Source organism: Enhydra lutris, unplaced genomic scaffold (assembly GCF_002288905.1).
Source record: "Enhydra lutris kenyoni isolate GAN:26980312 unplaced genomic scaffold, ASM228890v2 scaffoldscaffold21, whole genome shotgun sequence".
NCBI lineage: Eukaryota > Metazoa > Chordata > Mammalia > Carnivora > Mustelidae > Enhydra > Enhydra lutris.
The window spans coordinates 7,185,490-7,203,000 of record NW_019154105.1 but is presented as its reverse complement, the minus strand read 5'-3'; the positions used below and the strand labels follow the sequence as shown (position 1 = coordinate 7,203,000).

General features: G+C 34.4%; 1 protein-coding gene across 2 annotated transcripts in view; it reads left to right on the top strand.

Moving 5' to 3' along the window:
* LOC111149223 (USO1 vesicle transport factor) overlaps positions 1–17,511 on the top strand; it is a 91,322-nt gene that overhangs the window by 33,605 nt on the left and 40,206 nt on the right. Inside the window, exons 4-8 of one of the 2 annotated variants that reach the window (XM_022506172.1) lie at positions 505–581; positions 3,148–3,159; positions 11,111–11,211; positions 11,640–11,742; positions 11,898–11,953. In XM_022506172.1, the coding sequence (XP_022361880.1) occupies positions 505–581; positions 3,148–3,159; positions 11,111–11,211; positions 11,640–11,742; positions 11,898–11,953 (349 nt within the window). The remainder of the gene's footprint in view (positions 1–504; positions 582–3,147; positions 3,160–11,110; positions 11,212–11,639; positions 11,743–11,897; positions 11,954–17,511) is intronic. The other variant, XM_022506171.1, reaches the window with a different exon arrangement.

The following is a 17,511-nucleotide window of genomic DNA, read 5'->3' as shown; positions in this document are numbered from 1 at the left end:
TTTAAGATTTTATTTACTTATTTGACAGACAGAGATCACAAGTAGGCAGAGAGGCAGGCAGAGAGAGAGGAGGAAGCAGGCTCCCTGCTGAGCAGAGAGCCCGATACAGGGCTCGATCCCATGACCCTGGGATCATGACCTGAGCCGAAGGCAGAGGCTTTAACCCACTGAGCCACCCAGGCACCCCTGTATTAATTTTTTTATTTAATTTTTCTACTGGCATTATATCAAGGGTGTTTTAATTACTGTGTCATTAAACATTCTTTAAAAATACTGTTTTTCATTGCTACTATACTTTTTAAAATATTACACATTTAGGTTGCTTCTAATTTTCCACTATTATAAATAACCTTTATATGTTCTTTAAGCTTGCACTCTGATATTTTCTTAGCATAGATTTTAGATTAATGTTTTATACAGTCTTGCTAAATAACAACTGTCTAAAAATGATTGTAACCGTCTACACTCTAGCAACATGTAAGTGTAGTAATTTCTTTTTTCCAGTTCGGATTCTGAAATAATAGGTTATGCTTTGGACACACTGTACAATATAATATCTAATGATGAAGAAGAAGAAGTAGGTAAGTTTCTTTTATTATGTTTTTTTTTTTTTTTCTTTTATGGTGTTTCTGTACATAAAATAGCATATGCTGTATATCCTGGAGTTGTGCCAGTTTTGCTGGTTTTAAAGTTGAATTTATTTTATAAATTTATTTATAAGGGTATTTTTCTTCTCTAAGTAGTAAGGAAAGACATAGGCTTAGTTCCAGAAAAAAATGTTTAAAATGATTGCTTTGTATGTTATTTGGAGGTAGAATTAGAGTGTTCTTTTTTATAAAATTCCATTTCTTTCTTTCTTTCTCTCTTTGAGTTGGATACTTAACAGAGCACCTAGGTGGCTCAGTCAGTTAATCATCCAACTCTTGATCTCAGCTCAGGTCTTGATCTCAGGTTCGTGAGTTCAAGCCCTCCATGAGGCTCCATGCTGGGCGTCAAGCCTACTTTAAAAAAAAAACCACTTAATTGACTGAACCACCCAGGCACCCCTTTTTTATAAAACCACCCAGGTACTCCTTTTTTAGATTTTATTTATTTGAGTGGGAGAGCGACAGAGGGAGCATGAGCAGGCAGAGGGAGTGGGAGAAGCAGACTTCCCGCTGAGCAGGGAGCCCTAAAGTGGGGCCCGATCCCAAGATCCTGGGATCATGACCTGAACTAGAGGCAGAAGCTTAACTGAGTGAGCCACCCAGGCGCCTCTATAAAATATTTTGTTTTCTTTTTGTATTTGATTTTAGTTAGGTAGTATGAATATTAGTAATTTCATATTAAATGAATCATTTTTGCCTATTAAAAAACAAACTTTTATTTATATGTTATTATCTGGTGAACAATATGAAATTAGAGGGGTTTTTCTTAATAAATACTTAAACTTTTAACATAGGACTTTTGTTAACTTATAAAGAGCAACAACTTATTAAATTTAGGAAGTTTTTTTACATTAGTCTGATGTGAAATGATACAAGTTCAAAATTCACACACTTTGGTGTGAGTTTTCCTATATTTGTTTCGCATTACTTGCATATATAAAATAAGGTGGTCTGTCATCTTTATTGTCAGCATGTGAAATGCTTAACTAGAAATCGATATACATTTCTTCCTATATATTGTGAAACGTACTCATTGAGTAACATTTGACAATGCCGTTGAGGAATGCATTCTTCACACCAGATTGGCTGTTGAAGGACATAGTGGGTGTTTCATTATTCTAGACAGCCAGAAAAGGTGGGCGTATTTGTGCATTTTAGAAGTTTAATTTAGATTATAAGATCTTTCAGAATTCTAAGTAGACAAATTATAAGGAAATATAGATAATTATAAGTTTGTGTATACTTTATTATGATAAAAATAGAGCGGAAATATATATAGGGCCTAACTTCACAGAATACCAGTAATAGGAACATTTGAAACTGGGGCGTGTCGAATGGTCACAATTTCTTGGACTTAAATACCATTTTTCTTAAATTTTTCTTTCTCTGTGATAGCTAACAACTTAACTTTATTTCTCAGAGGTCAGAAAATATATTTTTTTTTAAGATTTTATTTATTTATGTGACAGAGCAAGCACAAGCGGGGAGGAGGGTCACAGAGAGAGGGAGAAGCAGACTTTGAGCAGGGAGCCTGAAATGGGGCTTGATCCCCAGGACCCCGGCATCATGACCTGAGCGGAAGGCAGATGCTAAACTGACTGAGTCACCCACGCACCCTGAAAAAAATCTTTAGTAAACATGATTTGGTACCCATGGAATAAGATGCTGTCACTCACTGAACAACACTTAAATACAATGCACACAAGAACACACTCTGAAGAAAAAGACATTTATCTTCTAGTTATTTCTCAGATGAGAAAACCAGGTGCAACACACTTGTTAGAACACATTACAATAAAAGATATTTCTTTCTTTTTTTTTGTTTAATATTAGAAATATAGCTCTTTTACTTTTGTGTTTTAAAGACTCATTTAGCAGCAATATTTTTAGTTATGTGGTTTTTCTTCATTATAATTTTATAATATAATTATAGTTAGAGTCCAATTTTTTGTTTGTCTCTATGTGTTTGGGCTCTTTATTTTTAATTCAGCATCCAAAAAAGATTCTTTGGATAAAACAAGATAAACAGTTCTTGGGGAAACAGTAGTAGGATCACTTTTTCCAGGAAAGATTAAAATAGGAACTTAAACTTTGTTCTGAAAATTTATTTATTCTGAAGGAACAATTTAAAAAAAACTAGATATTGAGAAATATGCCCTTCATTTCTATTATTAATACTTTTTCTCTATTGCTTCATCAAAAGGTAATTCTTAGCTGATATTGTGAACTTTATTTTAGAGTTTTTTACCTTGGGGATATTTATAATCCATTAATTTAATGATAAATCTCTCTCATAATCCTGAAATATAGTATATGCTTGCTGTATCTCTTTTAAGCTATCTCAGATTTTGAATAAAATGAATGAGCCTTTTCTTCTAAGAGATTATATTGCTTATTTGACATTTTAAGCTCTTATTTATTTTATTGTGAATACTACTACATAGAAACTATTTTCTTCATCACCTACTTTTTATTTATTTATTTTTGTCTACCTTTTCAGATGATGTTGAAGGTAAAAGATTGCATTTATGCATGATGCTTTTAGGCATAATTTCTGGTAATATAAAAGGACACTGTCAAGTGATGTTTATTCTGGCTGGTAAAAAATGTAGAGATTTGTTTCACTGTGTAAGAATTCCCTAATTAAAGGGAAATATTTGATAATCTTGTATTGCTATTTATTTTTTCCATGGTTACTAAGTCTGTTCATTATCCAGAACACAGAAAATATTCTAGTATATTTTTTAACAATGTTCAAGCTTTTTCTCTAGCAGGACAGTCTATACAAATTACTTTTTGTGTCCTTCTTGGAGAAAACTTTTGAGGCAGTTTATATAAAATATTTGAATATGTATACATCTGTATGTATATGTATACATTTTATATGTATTCTTCAAGAACTGGAAGATATTCCAGTTTAGAGAATACTTACATGTTGATATTGTCCCTTTAAAATAATGCAAGCACGATAATGTCTGGTTAATGACATTTCTTGTATTAATTCATAGAACTCACCAATATATTGTCTTAACTTTTTCTGGTGGTCTGTTTTAAGTTCCATTTATTTTTAACATTAGTATTTCTTTTCCTCATAATTAAAGTAACCAACTTTATTTTGTTTTGCCATTTTTCCTGAGATCCCCTTAACTTTTTAAAAATGAGGAGGGGAATAATCTTATCTAAAGTAGGTTTAAAATGGTGCATAACAAAATTAACTGTACTTAACGAAAAGCTAACTCACTCACTAAAATGGATAGCCTTACCTTTGTGATATTTGAAACCCTTGTTTGAAAGCAGAATATACCAAAGCATGATGCCTTTACTCTTGTGATAATAAGCTGGTTTCCTTGCTGGGTGATAGAGATTAGTCATCATTGTTTCTATTATTATTTCATCATGTTTGTATAAAGCTTTAAAATTTACAGTGCTTTCATGTCCACTGTCTTATTTGAGCCTCATAGCATCTTGTGAGGTAGGTGGTATTTTTCTCTTTTGTAAATATGAGAAAAATTAATTAATTAACTAATTAATGGTGAGAAAATAGAAGCCCAGAAACATGTAACTTACATAATATCATCTAGCAAGTAGGATAACAGCATTTTTTTAAAATTTATTTATTTATTTTAGAGAGAGAGAACATGAGCAGTAGGGGCAGAGGGAGAGAGACTCCCAAGCAGACTCTGCGCTGAGTGCAGAGCCTGACGCGGGGCTCGATCTCACAACCCTGAGATTACAACCTGAGCTGAAACCAAGAGTTGGATGCTCAACCAATGGTGCCACCCAGGTGCCCCAATAGTATTTTTTAATATACTTTTTTCTAAGTATCCCATAGGTTTTGTTTGTTTGGTTTGGTTTGGTTTGGTTTTTTGGGTTTCAAGTTGTTATTTAAATTCTAGTTTGTTAAATTTCTGATTTAATAAATTGTAGTTGTTTTTCTGACCAGATTATCTTTCATTAATCTTGTAATTTACATAACTAGTTTATAGAGGATTTAGAGAAACATTAAAAAATACAGGTGTCCTTGTTTAATTGAGCACAGTGCAAAATATTCACAGTGATATTCCTTCACTGTGAGTTAGGACAACTTTTACTAGAATATCTTTTTCTGTGGAGCAGTTTTGTCCTCTGTGATATGGTTTATGACCTTGATATGGAATGGAATTCCAAAGAGAAGGTCCAGAAATATTTTTTTTGTTTTTTTTTGTGATTTTTCTTTGTGTTGTTTTTTGTTTTTGTTTTTGTTTTTGAGAGAGAGAGAGAGAGAGAGCACATGAGAGTGCATGTGTGACTAGGAGGAGGGGAAGAGAGAATTTTAAGCAGTCTCCAGGCCCAGCACAGAGCCCACCCTGGAGCCCAATGCCAGGCTCAGTCTCGGAACCTTGAGATTATAACCTGAGGCAAAATCAAGAGTCAGTCTTGACTGACTGAGCCACCCAGGTGTCTCTCAGAAATCTTTTTGAATATTGTTTATACCTCTTGAGAAATTAAAAATTTACAATTTCTAGAGATATTGTAAATAAACAGTTGAAGAATAAAAATATATATACATGTGTTTTGAAAGCCAGTCATATAAATAGGCCTAAAATGTTTCCAGAGGTGTATATAATAAGGACTTTAAAAAAGCAATCTTGAATTTGCTATAACTATCTTCGACTTATTTTCACTATAGTAACAAAGGACCATTACGTTCTTACATTTTCATTTATCTTATACTAAAGAGCCATTTACTTTTACAGCCTATATAAGTGTAACATATAGTACATAATATAATCTATACAATGTAAAAAAAACTAGACTTAGCTCTAGGAGTTTTAAAATAAGTATATTGGATAAGAGAGGATGGTTTACTTGTCTCATACCTCAGCTTACATTTAAATAAATATAATTTCTCATGAATTTAATTTTGGTTTATAGCTTTTAGGTGTAATTAGTATAGTAAGTTGGCTTATGTAAACTGCTTATATGTAAACTACTATAAATAGCTTAATTTACTGCTATACCAAAATAGTTTTGTATGTTACTTTAATTGCTTAGCTAATTTTTTACAGGGCTCTACAATAAAGTTCAGAAGTGCTGTGTTATGACTATAAAGGAAGTGGAGTTTATCTTACTAACACTTTTTTAAAATTAACAATATTAAAACGGAATCATAGATCCTTGGAACAGGATCAGATTTTACTAGTTCAATTCAAAACACAGATCTTAATTATATCCTGTTAAGCTACAGTATTTGATATAGTTTAACTACAGAACAAATCAGATGTATTAATTCTTATTCTTGCCAAGTTATTAGCTTGTGCTCAATGCAGACATTAAATTAAATATTTTCTTGGGTTAAACCTGCATTCCTTAAAGTGTGGCACAAAAGTCCCAGAGTCCTCTATATTAAAAGAGCCCATAGTTAAATAAACAAAACATTATATATTCCCCTCTGAAGCATCACAAGATATACATTAGTACATTAAGTGCTGAGAATTCTGCCGTAAAGAAACCTGTTCAGCTTTGTTTAATCCACATACATTTGTACAAAGGCGCTTTGATTTCATCAGATACTTACTAACCTGCCACACTGTCCTGCATTTTGAGAAATACTGACCAAAGCTTAAACCCATAGTTCAGTTATTTACGTTTATCCATATAAAAACTTTTCAGCATTTTAAAAAACATTTCATAGGAAGAATTCACTAAGTCTGTGTATTTTTTTCCCTTTCTCTTTTAGATTAGTTTTAATAATATTCTCCTAAATGTCAATACTTTTATTTTGAGCTTTTCTCTAGAGGTCACGATCTTTTGCCCCAAGGGCATTGTCTGTCTTAGAAACAAGGTTGTTTGACCCACTTAATATTTAAAATAATTTAAATAAGTTGCTGGTATTACAAATTGGGAGCTTTCACATGAGATTTTGGATTTTAGTTTTTTTCTAAAAAACCTGAGGACCGATGCCAGCTGGGCCTGCATTCACACTTGGCAGGTGGTTGCTGTTTCCCCTCTGCAGGGCATACACTCTCCAGCCTTCCTATTGTCTCACACCCAGCCCGCTTCACTCATATATTACTGCCTGGCCCCTATGGTTGAGTTTTTATTCTCCACCATATTTACACCACTCTAATAAAAACCAGATTCGGATTTCTCCTTCACAACAGCTTTCTTTTTTTCTTTTCTTTTTTTTTTAAGATTTTATTTTATATATTTATTTGAGAGAGCACACATGCATGTGAGAGAGTTTAAGTGGGGTGGAGAGGGGGATGGGGGTGGTGGGCAGAAGGGGAGGGAGAGGCAGAAAATTCCAAGCCCAAGGTGGGGTTCCATCTCACGACGCCAAGATCATGACCTGAGCCGAAATCAAGAGTTAGATGCATAACCCACTGAGGCACCCAGGTGCCCCATTTATGTCAACAGTTCATTTTTCAAAAATTGTTGAGTGGTATTCTGTAGTTCATTGCCCCCTTGGAGGGCATTTGGGGTTGTTTCTAGTTTTCAGCTATTACATATAAAGCTTTTGTAAACATTCATATGCAAGTCTTTGTGCGGATCTGTGTTTTCATTTCTCTTCAGTAAATACCCAGGAGCAGAATGGCTAAGGGATATAATAGGCATGTGTTTAGCTTTATTAGAAATTGCCAGACTTTTTTCGAAGTAGTTGTATCATTTTACATGCCCACTGGGATGTGTGGGAGAATATGTGAGAGTTCCAAGCTCTCCACATCCTCTCCAGTACCTGATACAGTCAGTCTTTTAAAATGTTAGCCATTCCAATAGGTGTGAGATAGTATCTCACATTAGTTTTAATTTGTAATTTTGTAATGAATAATAATATTGAACAACTTTTCATGTGTTTTTTTTCTTTTGGTCTTCCATATAACTTTCTTCTGGTGAAGTGTTTATTCAAATCTTCTGTTCATTTTTACTGTTCTTTTTTTTTTTATCTTATACTTGAGTTGTAAGAATTCCTTATATATTCTAAATATAAGTCCTTTACAGTGTTTGTTTCACAAATATTTTCTTCTGGTCTGTGATTTTCCTAACATGGTATTTTGAAAAGCAAAAGTTTTAAATTTTAATCCACTTTATTAATTTTTTTCTTTTGTAATTTAGACTGTTTCCTATTTTTGAAATCTTTGCCAAACCTAAAATCACTAAGATTTTCTCCTATGTTTTCTCTTAAAAGTTTTGTAGTTCTACTCCTGTGATTAGGTCTATGGTTTCTAGTTTGCATTTAGGTCTGTGATCCATTTTGAACTAATAGGTCTGTTTCTGGACTTCGTATTTTATTGGTCTGTATGTCTGTCACTTTGCCAATCCAATAGGATACTGTCTTGCTTACTGTAGCTTTATACTCTTGAAATTTTGAAATGTAAGTCCTCCAGCTTTGTTGTTTTTCAAAGTTCTTTTGGCTCTTTTAGGTTCTTTGCATTCCCTTATCAATCTTAGAATCAGTTTGTCAATTTCTAACAAAAAAGGCTGACTGAGATTTTGATTCAGATTCTGTTCAGCCTGTTGATTGATCTGGGGAAAACTGACATCTTAACACTGTTGTGCCTTCTAATATCAGAACACAGTGATATATTTATTTAGGCCTTCCTTTAATGTCTTTCAGTACCATTTTGGAGTTTCCAAAGCAATTCTTTTTTTTTTTTTTTTAAGATTTTATTTATTTATTTGAGAGAGAGAGCGAGCGTGGACAAGTAAGGGGAGCAGCAGGCAGAGGGAAAAGGAGAAGCAGGCTCCCTTCTGAGCCGGATGCAGGGCTTAATCCCAGGACTCTGAGCCTGGGCAGATGCTTAACCGACTGAGCCACCCAGGTGCTCCCTCAAAGCATAATTCTTATATATCGCGTCAAATTTATCCCTAAGTCTTTAATAATTTTTGGTGCTGTTTTAAGTGGTACTGTTGGGGTGCCTGAGTGGCTCAGTGGGTTAAAGCCTCTGCCTTTGGCTCAGGTCATGATCCCAGGGTCATGGGATCGAGCCCCTTATTGGGCTCTCTGCTCAGCAGGGAGACTGCTTCCTCCTCTCTCTATGCCTGCCTCTCTGCTTACTTGTGATCTCTGTCTGTCAAATAAATAAATAAAATCTTTAAAAAAAAAATTCAGTGGTACTTTTTAAAAATTTTCAGTTTCTAATATATGCCAATTTCTGTATATGCTAATATATAGAAATCAGTTAATTTTGTATACTGACCTTTTATCCCATAATTTGGCTAACCTCACTTACTAGTTCTAATAGCTTTTTTATAGAGTTCATAGGATTTTTTACATAAATACGTCGCCTGTAAATAAAGACAGTTTTATTTCTTCCTTTCCAATTTGTATGCCTTTTTTTGTCTTTTTTCTGCCTTATGGCACAAAGATGACCAGTACAGAGTTGACTGGAAGTGGTCAAATGGGTATTCTTGCCTTTTCACTGATCTCAGGTGGAAAGCATTCAGTCTTTCACCATTAAGTGTGTTGTTAGCTGGGAGTACTTTATAAATGCTCTTTATCATCCAGTTTTGTGACTTTAAATATCATTTATATGTTTATCACTCATATGTATCTCCAATCCAAACTGCTTGTTTGTCTAACTGCTTACTCAATATCGCCGCTCAAATCTTTATGTCAAAATGAAACTCCCTCTGTACTCTTAGCTTGCTTCTTCACAGTGTTTTTCATCTCAGTAAACAGTAAATTTCATAAAAATTACTACCACTGAGGTCTAAGCCATCTTTACTGCTTTCTTTGATCGTTGCTTCCCTTTTGTCGCTGTTGATTATTGTCTCCCTATTTTCCTTGTTCCCCTGACATTCTGTTCTCAGCACAGCTGCCAGAATAATCCTTTTAAAGCTGAAGTATTTTGTAAGTAATGTAATTTCAAGGCCCAAAAGCATTTAGTTCTTTACTGACACGAGATGATAAGAGAAGTATTTCCTAGAGTTTCTGAAGGGTAAACTGGCATATGTGGGTACTTAGGATTGAAAAACACTTCTACTTTTGCTCTCCTTTTTTCTACAAATAATTAGATGTGATTATCACTGTCACTGTTGGATTGCTTTGCTTTTCCTATCATCTGCTGGGTTTTTTCCATTTCTAAAGTATGTTAATATTAAAATCTTACATTAGAAAAGGACTGTTTGAGGAAGCTTGACTGCCACCTCTATTGGTTTATAGTCACTGCCCGGGAGCAATATGTAGGAAAGGGTTGGTTGTGTGGCATGGGGGAGGGTATGGGGAGTAGTGTATTTGCTGTCTCTAAGTTGAATATATAGCATAGGCAGATTTTAAATGGTAATTTGTTTTGGTGATCATTGCTTCAGTTTTTAGGGGTCCTTTACATTTTTTTGACATTGAAACAATGTATAGTTTAATCTAAAGACTGTTGAGTCTTAAGGACAATTATAAAATCTTTTAAGGAGTAAATGTAAAAGTAAATATCAAATTCTGATTTTATTGACAATTTATAGTATATATATGTTGATATTTTTGAGAAAATAATAATATGCAGATGATTGGTTTAATTTTGTAATTAAATCATTTAACACAGCAACACTAACAGTCAACAAGGACTTTGTGTTCAATAATGTTTTGGGGGGGAGGCTGGTTTTGGGTATAATTTATACACAGTGAAATTTATTCTGTGCGGTTATATAATCCTGTGTGTTTTGGCATATGTATGCCATAGTGTGATCACTATCGTATTTGAGGTAGAATATCTCCATCACTCTACTAAGCTCCTTTGCAGTCAAATGCTCTACCACTGAGCTATACCCCCTACTAATCTCCTTTGTACCCTAATTAGAAGTTTAACCTAAAAATGTCTTTGAAAAGATGTGAAAATTTAGATGTCTTTTCTTTGACTATCATATTTATTTATTTTTATTTTTATTTTTTTAAGATTTTATTTATTTATTTGACAGAGAGATCACAAGTAGGCGGAGAGTCAGGCAGAGATAGAGGGGGAAGAAGGCTCCCTGCTGAGCAGAGAACCCAATGCATGGCTTGATCACAGGACCCCAAGATCATGACCTGAGCCAAAGGCAGAGGCTTTAACCCACTGAGCCACCCAGTGGCGCCCCTGAATATCATATTTAAGCATTTATTTTTTTTAAAAAGATCTTATTTATTTATTTGACAGAGATCACAAGTAGGCATAGAGGCAGGCACAGAGAGAGGGAGAAGCAGGCTCCCTGGCGAGCAGAGAGCCCGATGTGGGGCTTGATCCCAGGACCCTGGGATCAGGACCTGAGCCGAAGGCAGAGGCTTAACCCACTGAGCCACCCAGGTGCCCCATATTTAAGCATTTAAAGAATAACTATTTATTTAAATGATATTGAAAGTTATTTTAAGGATAATCTTTTCAGCATAACTGTGCTATCATTACCAGCCATACTATTCTAAGAAAATTCTCATTTCTGCTTAGCCCCTCAACAAAAAGGATGCTTTAAAATAACAGCGTCATATTGAAGTACTTTATCTTTGAATATTACAGAAGAAAATTCCACAAGACAGAGTGAGGATTTGGGAAGCCAGTTTACAGAAATTTTTATTAAGCAGCCGGAAAATGTTACTCTGCTGTTATCTTTGTTGGAGGTAAATAAAGAATCTTGCTATTTTTGTCATCTTAATAAGCTTTTTTTTTTTTTTTTTTTTGCCTTTTTGGGTGTTGTTGAGGAAGCAACATATAAAAACTATACCTTTTTAAGGTCATGAAGCAACATATAAAAACTATACCTTTTTAAGGTCATGAAATTTGTTGTATCATTGCAAGAGATCACATGCATGTTTTAAGGACTGTATAATTTGTTAAAATATTGTCTGCTTATATGTATTTTTATTTTACCTAGTCAGGAACAGCTTAATCAATTTATATTAACTGTTTTCTATGTATTTTTCAAGTTACTTTTTTAAAGTTTGTTAAACTATGTTTGTAGTTTTTGGCACCACTATTAGTTGAAAAAATGTTTTTTCTTAAATATGTAAATTACAGATTTTAAATATTTTAAATTCTTATATTGCAGGAATTTGATTTCCATGTGCGCTGGCCTGGTGTGAAGCTTCTTACTTCTCTTTTAAAACAACTAGGACCTCAGGTGCAGCAAATTATTTTAGTCAGTCCCATGGGTAAGTGACTCATCTTCCTTAAATAATTTTGATTTAAAAGTGAGCCTCATACCTAAAGGGGGGAACTGAAATTGATGTGTTAATAAATTGTATAATTTAAATCATTATTTGTATTTTGATTAAACCACTGTATTTCACATGGTTATATGTTCTAGGTGTTTCAAGATTGATGGACTTATTAGCGGATTCCAGGGAAGTTATACGTAATGATGTAAGTTAATTTTGAAAAAGAAGTCTGAGAATATGCAACTTTTCCCCCCTGTCTTTGCACAAAATCTTTGTCGATCCTTACTCAGTGTCGTAAGAAGTTAGCTTTGGAACTTAAGGATATTGGCCATCTTTTAGACCTTTTTAAGTCATATACAAGACCATGTTATTTCTTTGTTTCCTGCCTGTCCAGTATTTTGAGTATTTTGGTGTAGACAGATGATTTTCATATTGAAATTTATGCTTTCTACAAGTTTAGGATTTCATTTTCTTTTTGACACCAAACTCTGCCTCTAGGAAGAGTAAAGGAAATATCCCCAGACATTGAACTGTGTAAACTTAAAGCATTGCATTTGGAATCCTCACCCTCATCTGACTGAATATGCATTTCAAAGGATTTTCCTTGTAATCTTCATCTAACTGTAGAGCATGATTTGCTCTGGGGTTATTTTCCATTCTGATTTATTACTTGCATATTAGTTTGAGTATTTTGTATTGATGTGGTATTTTTTTGTTGTTGTTTGAACATTTTTCTGGTCGTTAGCTACAATTTAGTCAAGACTGTAGTACCTTTTTTATTTTTTAAGTGTTTTTAAAGATTTTAATTAATTATTTTTTTAAAAGATATTATTTATTTATTTGATAGAGATCACAAGTAGGCAGAGAGGCAGGCAGGGAGAGGAGGAAGCAGGCTCCTCGCTGAGCAGAGAGCCTGATGCGGGGCTCGATCCCAGGACCCTGAGATCATGACCTGAGCCGAAGGCAGAGGCTTTAACCCACTGAGCCACCCAGGTGCCCCTAAAGATTTTATTTTTAAGTCATCTTGACACCCAGTATGGGGCCCAAACTCACAACCCTGAAGTCAAGAGTCTTACGCTCCACCAGTTGAGCCAGAGAGGCACCCCCAGACTGTAATACTTGAGACAACAATTGGAAAAATCCTTTTAAAACCAGATTCTAGAGCTAGGAGAGCATATCAAGTTAATTCACTCTCCATATTAACACTGAGAAGCCCAAGACTTACGGAAGCCAAGTGATTTGTTGTTAGTGACGTCTGTTCATCTTTGTACATATAGTAACTGGCCCGTGCCTTTCTCATCCTAACTGCCAGTAAATAGCATTTGGATTGCTCTTAGCTTCACAGCTGGTTAGTGGCAAAGCAGAGACACAAGTGAAGTGCTCTTGACTTCTGGTTCACATACACAGTTGTTTAACTTTGTATTTAACATTTTGTAGTATGTATTGTAAAGAGTGAAATAATATAGTTATGTAACTCATAAGAGGGACATTTTAAAATTTCTTTTTTTTTTTTTAAAGATTTTATTTATTTGTTTGTCAGAGAGAGAGAAAAAGAGAGTGCACGTTTACAAGCAGAGGCAGCGGCAGGTAGAGGGAGAAGCAGGCTCCCTGCTGAGCAAGGAGCCTGATAAAGGACTGGATCCCAGCACCCTGGGATCATGACCTGAGCCAAAGGCAGATGCTTAAGCAACTGAGCCACCCAGGCATCTCCCAAATCTCTATTATTCTTTTAAGAATTTTCTTATTTAGATGGGTATTCATCTACTTGGGAATTTTGAGAATCTTCCGTTCACTAAAATATTACCATATATCTTAAATTTGATGTTGTTTTGTTCTCTTGGCCCTCAATATAAAGAAAATGATACCATACAAACCTTTTTTAAAAATATTTTCCATTCTATTTTATTTTATTATTTATTTGTTTACTTTCTTTTTTTTTTTAAGATTTTATTTTTAAGTAATCTCTACATCCAACATGGGGCTCAGACTTACAACCCTGAGATCAAGAGTCACATGCTCCACTGACTGAGCCCACCAGGCGCCCCACCATTTAAGCCATTTAATAAGGAAATTCTTCATGGATTTCTATTAGTATCATTACCATTTATTTTCATTTGCACATAGAATTTGTGTGTGTGTGTGTGTGTATGTGTGTGTGTGTATAACTGCATTAGCTTCATTCTTAAATATACCATTTCCTTTAACCCTTACTTTTTTCCTGCTCTTAACCTTTTTCTCAATTTTTCTTTTGTTTTTTGGGTTTTGTTTTGTTTTTTGTTTTTTTGGTATTTTTTAAGGTAGGCTCCAAGCCCAGCACTCATGACCCTAAGATCAAGACCTGATCTGAGATAGAAAGTCAGATGCTTAACTGACTGAGCCACCCAGGCACCCCATCTTTTTCTCAATTTTTATTTGAGACAGATAAAATGATTCTCTGTTTATGTTGCTTTTCATTAATTTTATGATTAGGGATTAAGTTGTATATTTTTAACATCTAGATTCTTGGCTTTTATGTTTTACAGCCATCCTTTCTTGAGGTTACTAAACTGATTCATTTGAATTTTTTTTGGCTAATTACTGTTGTAACATTTGTGATATAACACACCACAATACACCTCAGTTGACACCAGCCCCCAGAGGCAACTAAATAGCAGCTTCGGTAGTTCTTATTGGCACTGTGATCGCATGGAACAGTCTACTACTCTTTTCCTCTGATCACGTGGAACAGTCTACTACTCTTTTCCTCCTCTTGTGTCTTCTCTTTTTTTAATTCTTCTTTAAAAATTCTTTCCTTTCTTCTTTTTAATCAACTTTCTGATTGTACTCAGTAATAGTTGTCAACATTGACTAGCTTCCCAGGGTGCATATCTGTAAAGATTTTTAGCCCCAGTTTGTTTTATATTTGAAACATTAATTTTGATCTGGGTTAGAGAATTAGTTGGTCATTTACCATAGGTGCACTGACATGATCCTCTTTATTTGTGTTACTGTGCTTAAAAATTAGCAAGAAAAGTTGAAAAACTCTAGGAGTTAACTACCTGCTCACTCCTAAGTGATAGATTGTAATTCCATCTTTATTTTTTTTTAATATTCTTTCTTTTTTTGAAGATTTTGTTTATTTATTTGACAGAGATCACAAGCAGGCAGAGAGGCAGGTGGGGGGGGCAAGCTCCCCGCTGAGCAGAGAGCCTGATGTGGGGCTTGATCCCAGGATCCTGAGATCATGACCTGAGCTGAAGGCAGAGGCTTATTAATCCAGTGAGCCACCCAGGCCCCCCTTTAAATTTTTATTATAAGAAATTATTATGAGAAAGAAGAGAATACAGACAAACCATCAGTTTTCAAAATTTTGTTATACTTGTTTCATCTGTCTCTCCTCTCACCACCATCATTTATTTTTGACTGGGGCATTTAAAAACATTGAAACAATCAATATAATTTCACCATTACACACTTTAGTATACATACCGTGTATGTATAGTATGTGTGTATCCATACATACATGTACACACATACTATACATATATGGTATGTATACTAAAGTATGTAGGGTATTTATATATAGTAAAATATATCAGGATATATATATAGATAGATACGGTATATATACTAAAGTATGTAATATTTCAGGATATATCCTGATATAACTATAATGCCATTATCACATTTAACAAGTTAACAATGATGTCTTAGCCCTCAGTTTCAATAAGATTACCATTCCATATTCAGATTTTCCATTTGTCTCAAAGATAACCTTTTTTTTTTTTTTTTTCAAAGATATCCTTTATGGTTGTTTTCCAGAGAAGATTCTCTTATTACATTTGATTGTTATGTCTGTTAGCTTATCTAAAGGGCTTGATTAGGTTTTGGTTCACCTGTTTGCTAGGATATTTCCTAATGATACAGCGAACTTAATTTTACAACACACGAGGAGACAGGTATTATCTGGCTGTCTCACATTTAGTGATCAGTGGGTTTGATTTGGATCTCTCCACTGTAAATTCTCTACCAGCCTTCCTTACATCAGATTCATCAGGTACATCGGATCCTCCGTTAATGATCATTGCTTTAATCGGTTATTTTGTTAAGAGTTCCAAAATGATGATTTCTATAATTCTGTCATTATTTCACATGTATTAAGCTATAATCTCCTGCAAAGAACAACTTTACTTCATCAAGTAGTCTAATTTGTTACCCTGAAATATAGTACATACTTGAAAAGTAGAATTAATGAATAATAAATGAATAAATGCCTTTAATTACTGGTTTTTAAAGTAAGGACTTGGTATCCACTTACTTTAAATAACTAGTGAGTATACTTCCATTCTTAGTAGCATTTAGTGGATATGTTTTTTGTTTTTTTAAAGATTTTATTTATTTATTTGACAGAGAGAGAAGAGATCACAAGTAGACAGAGAGACAGGCAGAGAGAGATGGGAAGCAGGCTCCCCGCTGAGAGCCCCATGCGGGACTCGATCCCAGAACCCTGAGATCATGACCGGAGCCGAAGGCAGAGGAGTAACCCACTGAGCCACCCAGGCGTCCCAGTGGATATGTTTGATTAGAGCGATATATCTCTTAATAGTCAGGAAAAATAAATGAACATGTGTTAAGAACTTATATTTTAAGTACTGTGTACATATAAGCCTGGTAGCTTCCATAGAAGTTATTTTATCTCCTTTACTTTTAGTAAAAATCCTATAACAAAGATATTATCCTTAGTTTACACATGGGTATACTAAAAATTTATGTAATTTGCTTAAGGTTGCACAGCTAGTACATAGGACAATCATTTTTAAAACCCACTTTATCTAACTCAGAGCTTTAGTGTTCTTTCTACTGTATTCCTTCCCCACTTTCGTAGCAGTTAAACCGGACAGCATTAAGTGGGAGAATTTGACACCTAAAAAAAACTACTTTTGCCTTTCTCTTATCTCAGTGTTGAAGCTTGTCAGTTAGGAAAATGAGTAGAACAAGTCTAAAGACCGTGGGCAGGGCGCCTGGGTGGCTCAACTAGTTAATCGAGTGTCTTCGGCTCCAGTTATGTTCTCAGGGTCCTGGGATCAAACCCTGCATGGGGCTCCCTGCTCAGAGGGAAGCCTGCTTCTCCTTCTTCCACTCCCCCTGCTTGTGTTCCTTCTCTCGCTCTGTCAAATAAATAAATAGATAAAGTCCAGGGGCAATTTTTTTTTTCTTTTGGTCTTATGTGAATACCTACTCAGTGAGCTAATTTGCCTTTTTTAGGACTTTTGAACTACCCCTTTGCAATTCTTCTTTCTCTTAAGTAATACCTGCTTTTTTCCTAAAAAAATTTTTTCATAAAAAATCCTATTTCAAAGAAATAGCAAATGCTATTGTTACAAAATACTTGTTATTTAATGGTGAAATAAGCAGAAGTGGGCAACTGAGTTTTTCTTGAATGATAATGAAGAGGTTGCAGAATATATAAACTAAATCCAGGTTAGCTGAGAGAAACTAAGAATCAGAAGCAAAGACTACTGTGAATTGTTTTATGCATCTTTTCTATTGACTTAGAATCAAGTCTTGGGAATTTAGGGGCCAGATAATTACAGGAAAATGTGAACTTTCTCTGCTAGAATGTGATGATGTTTGAAGATTTATATTATTTAATTCATAATTTCATACCATTACTATTGTGAAGCACAAACAGAATCATCCCTGAGACGTAGAATTATGCCCAGGTCTCTTAGGCCACAATTAAAGCCAAGTAATGATTGATGAAAATGTAAGAATTGTTGTATA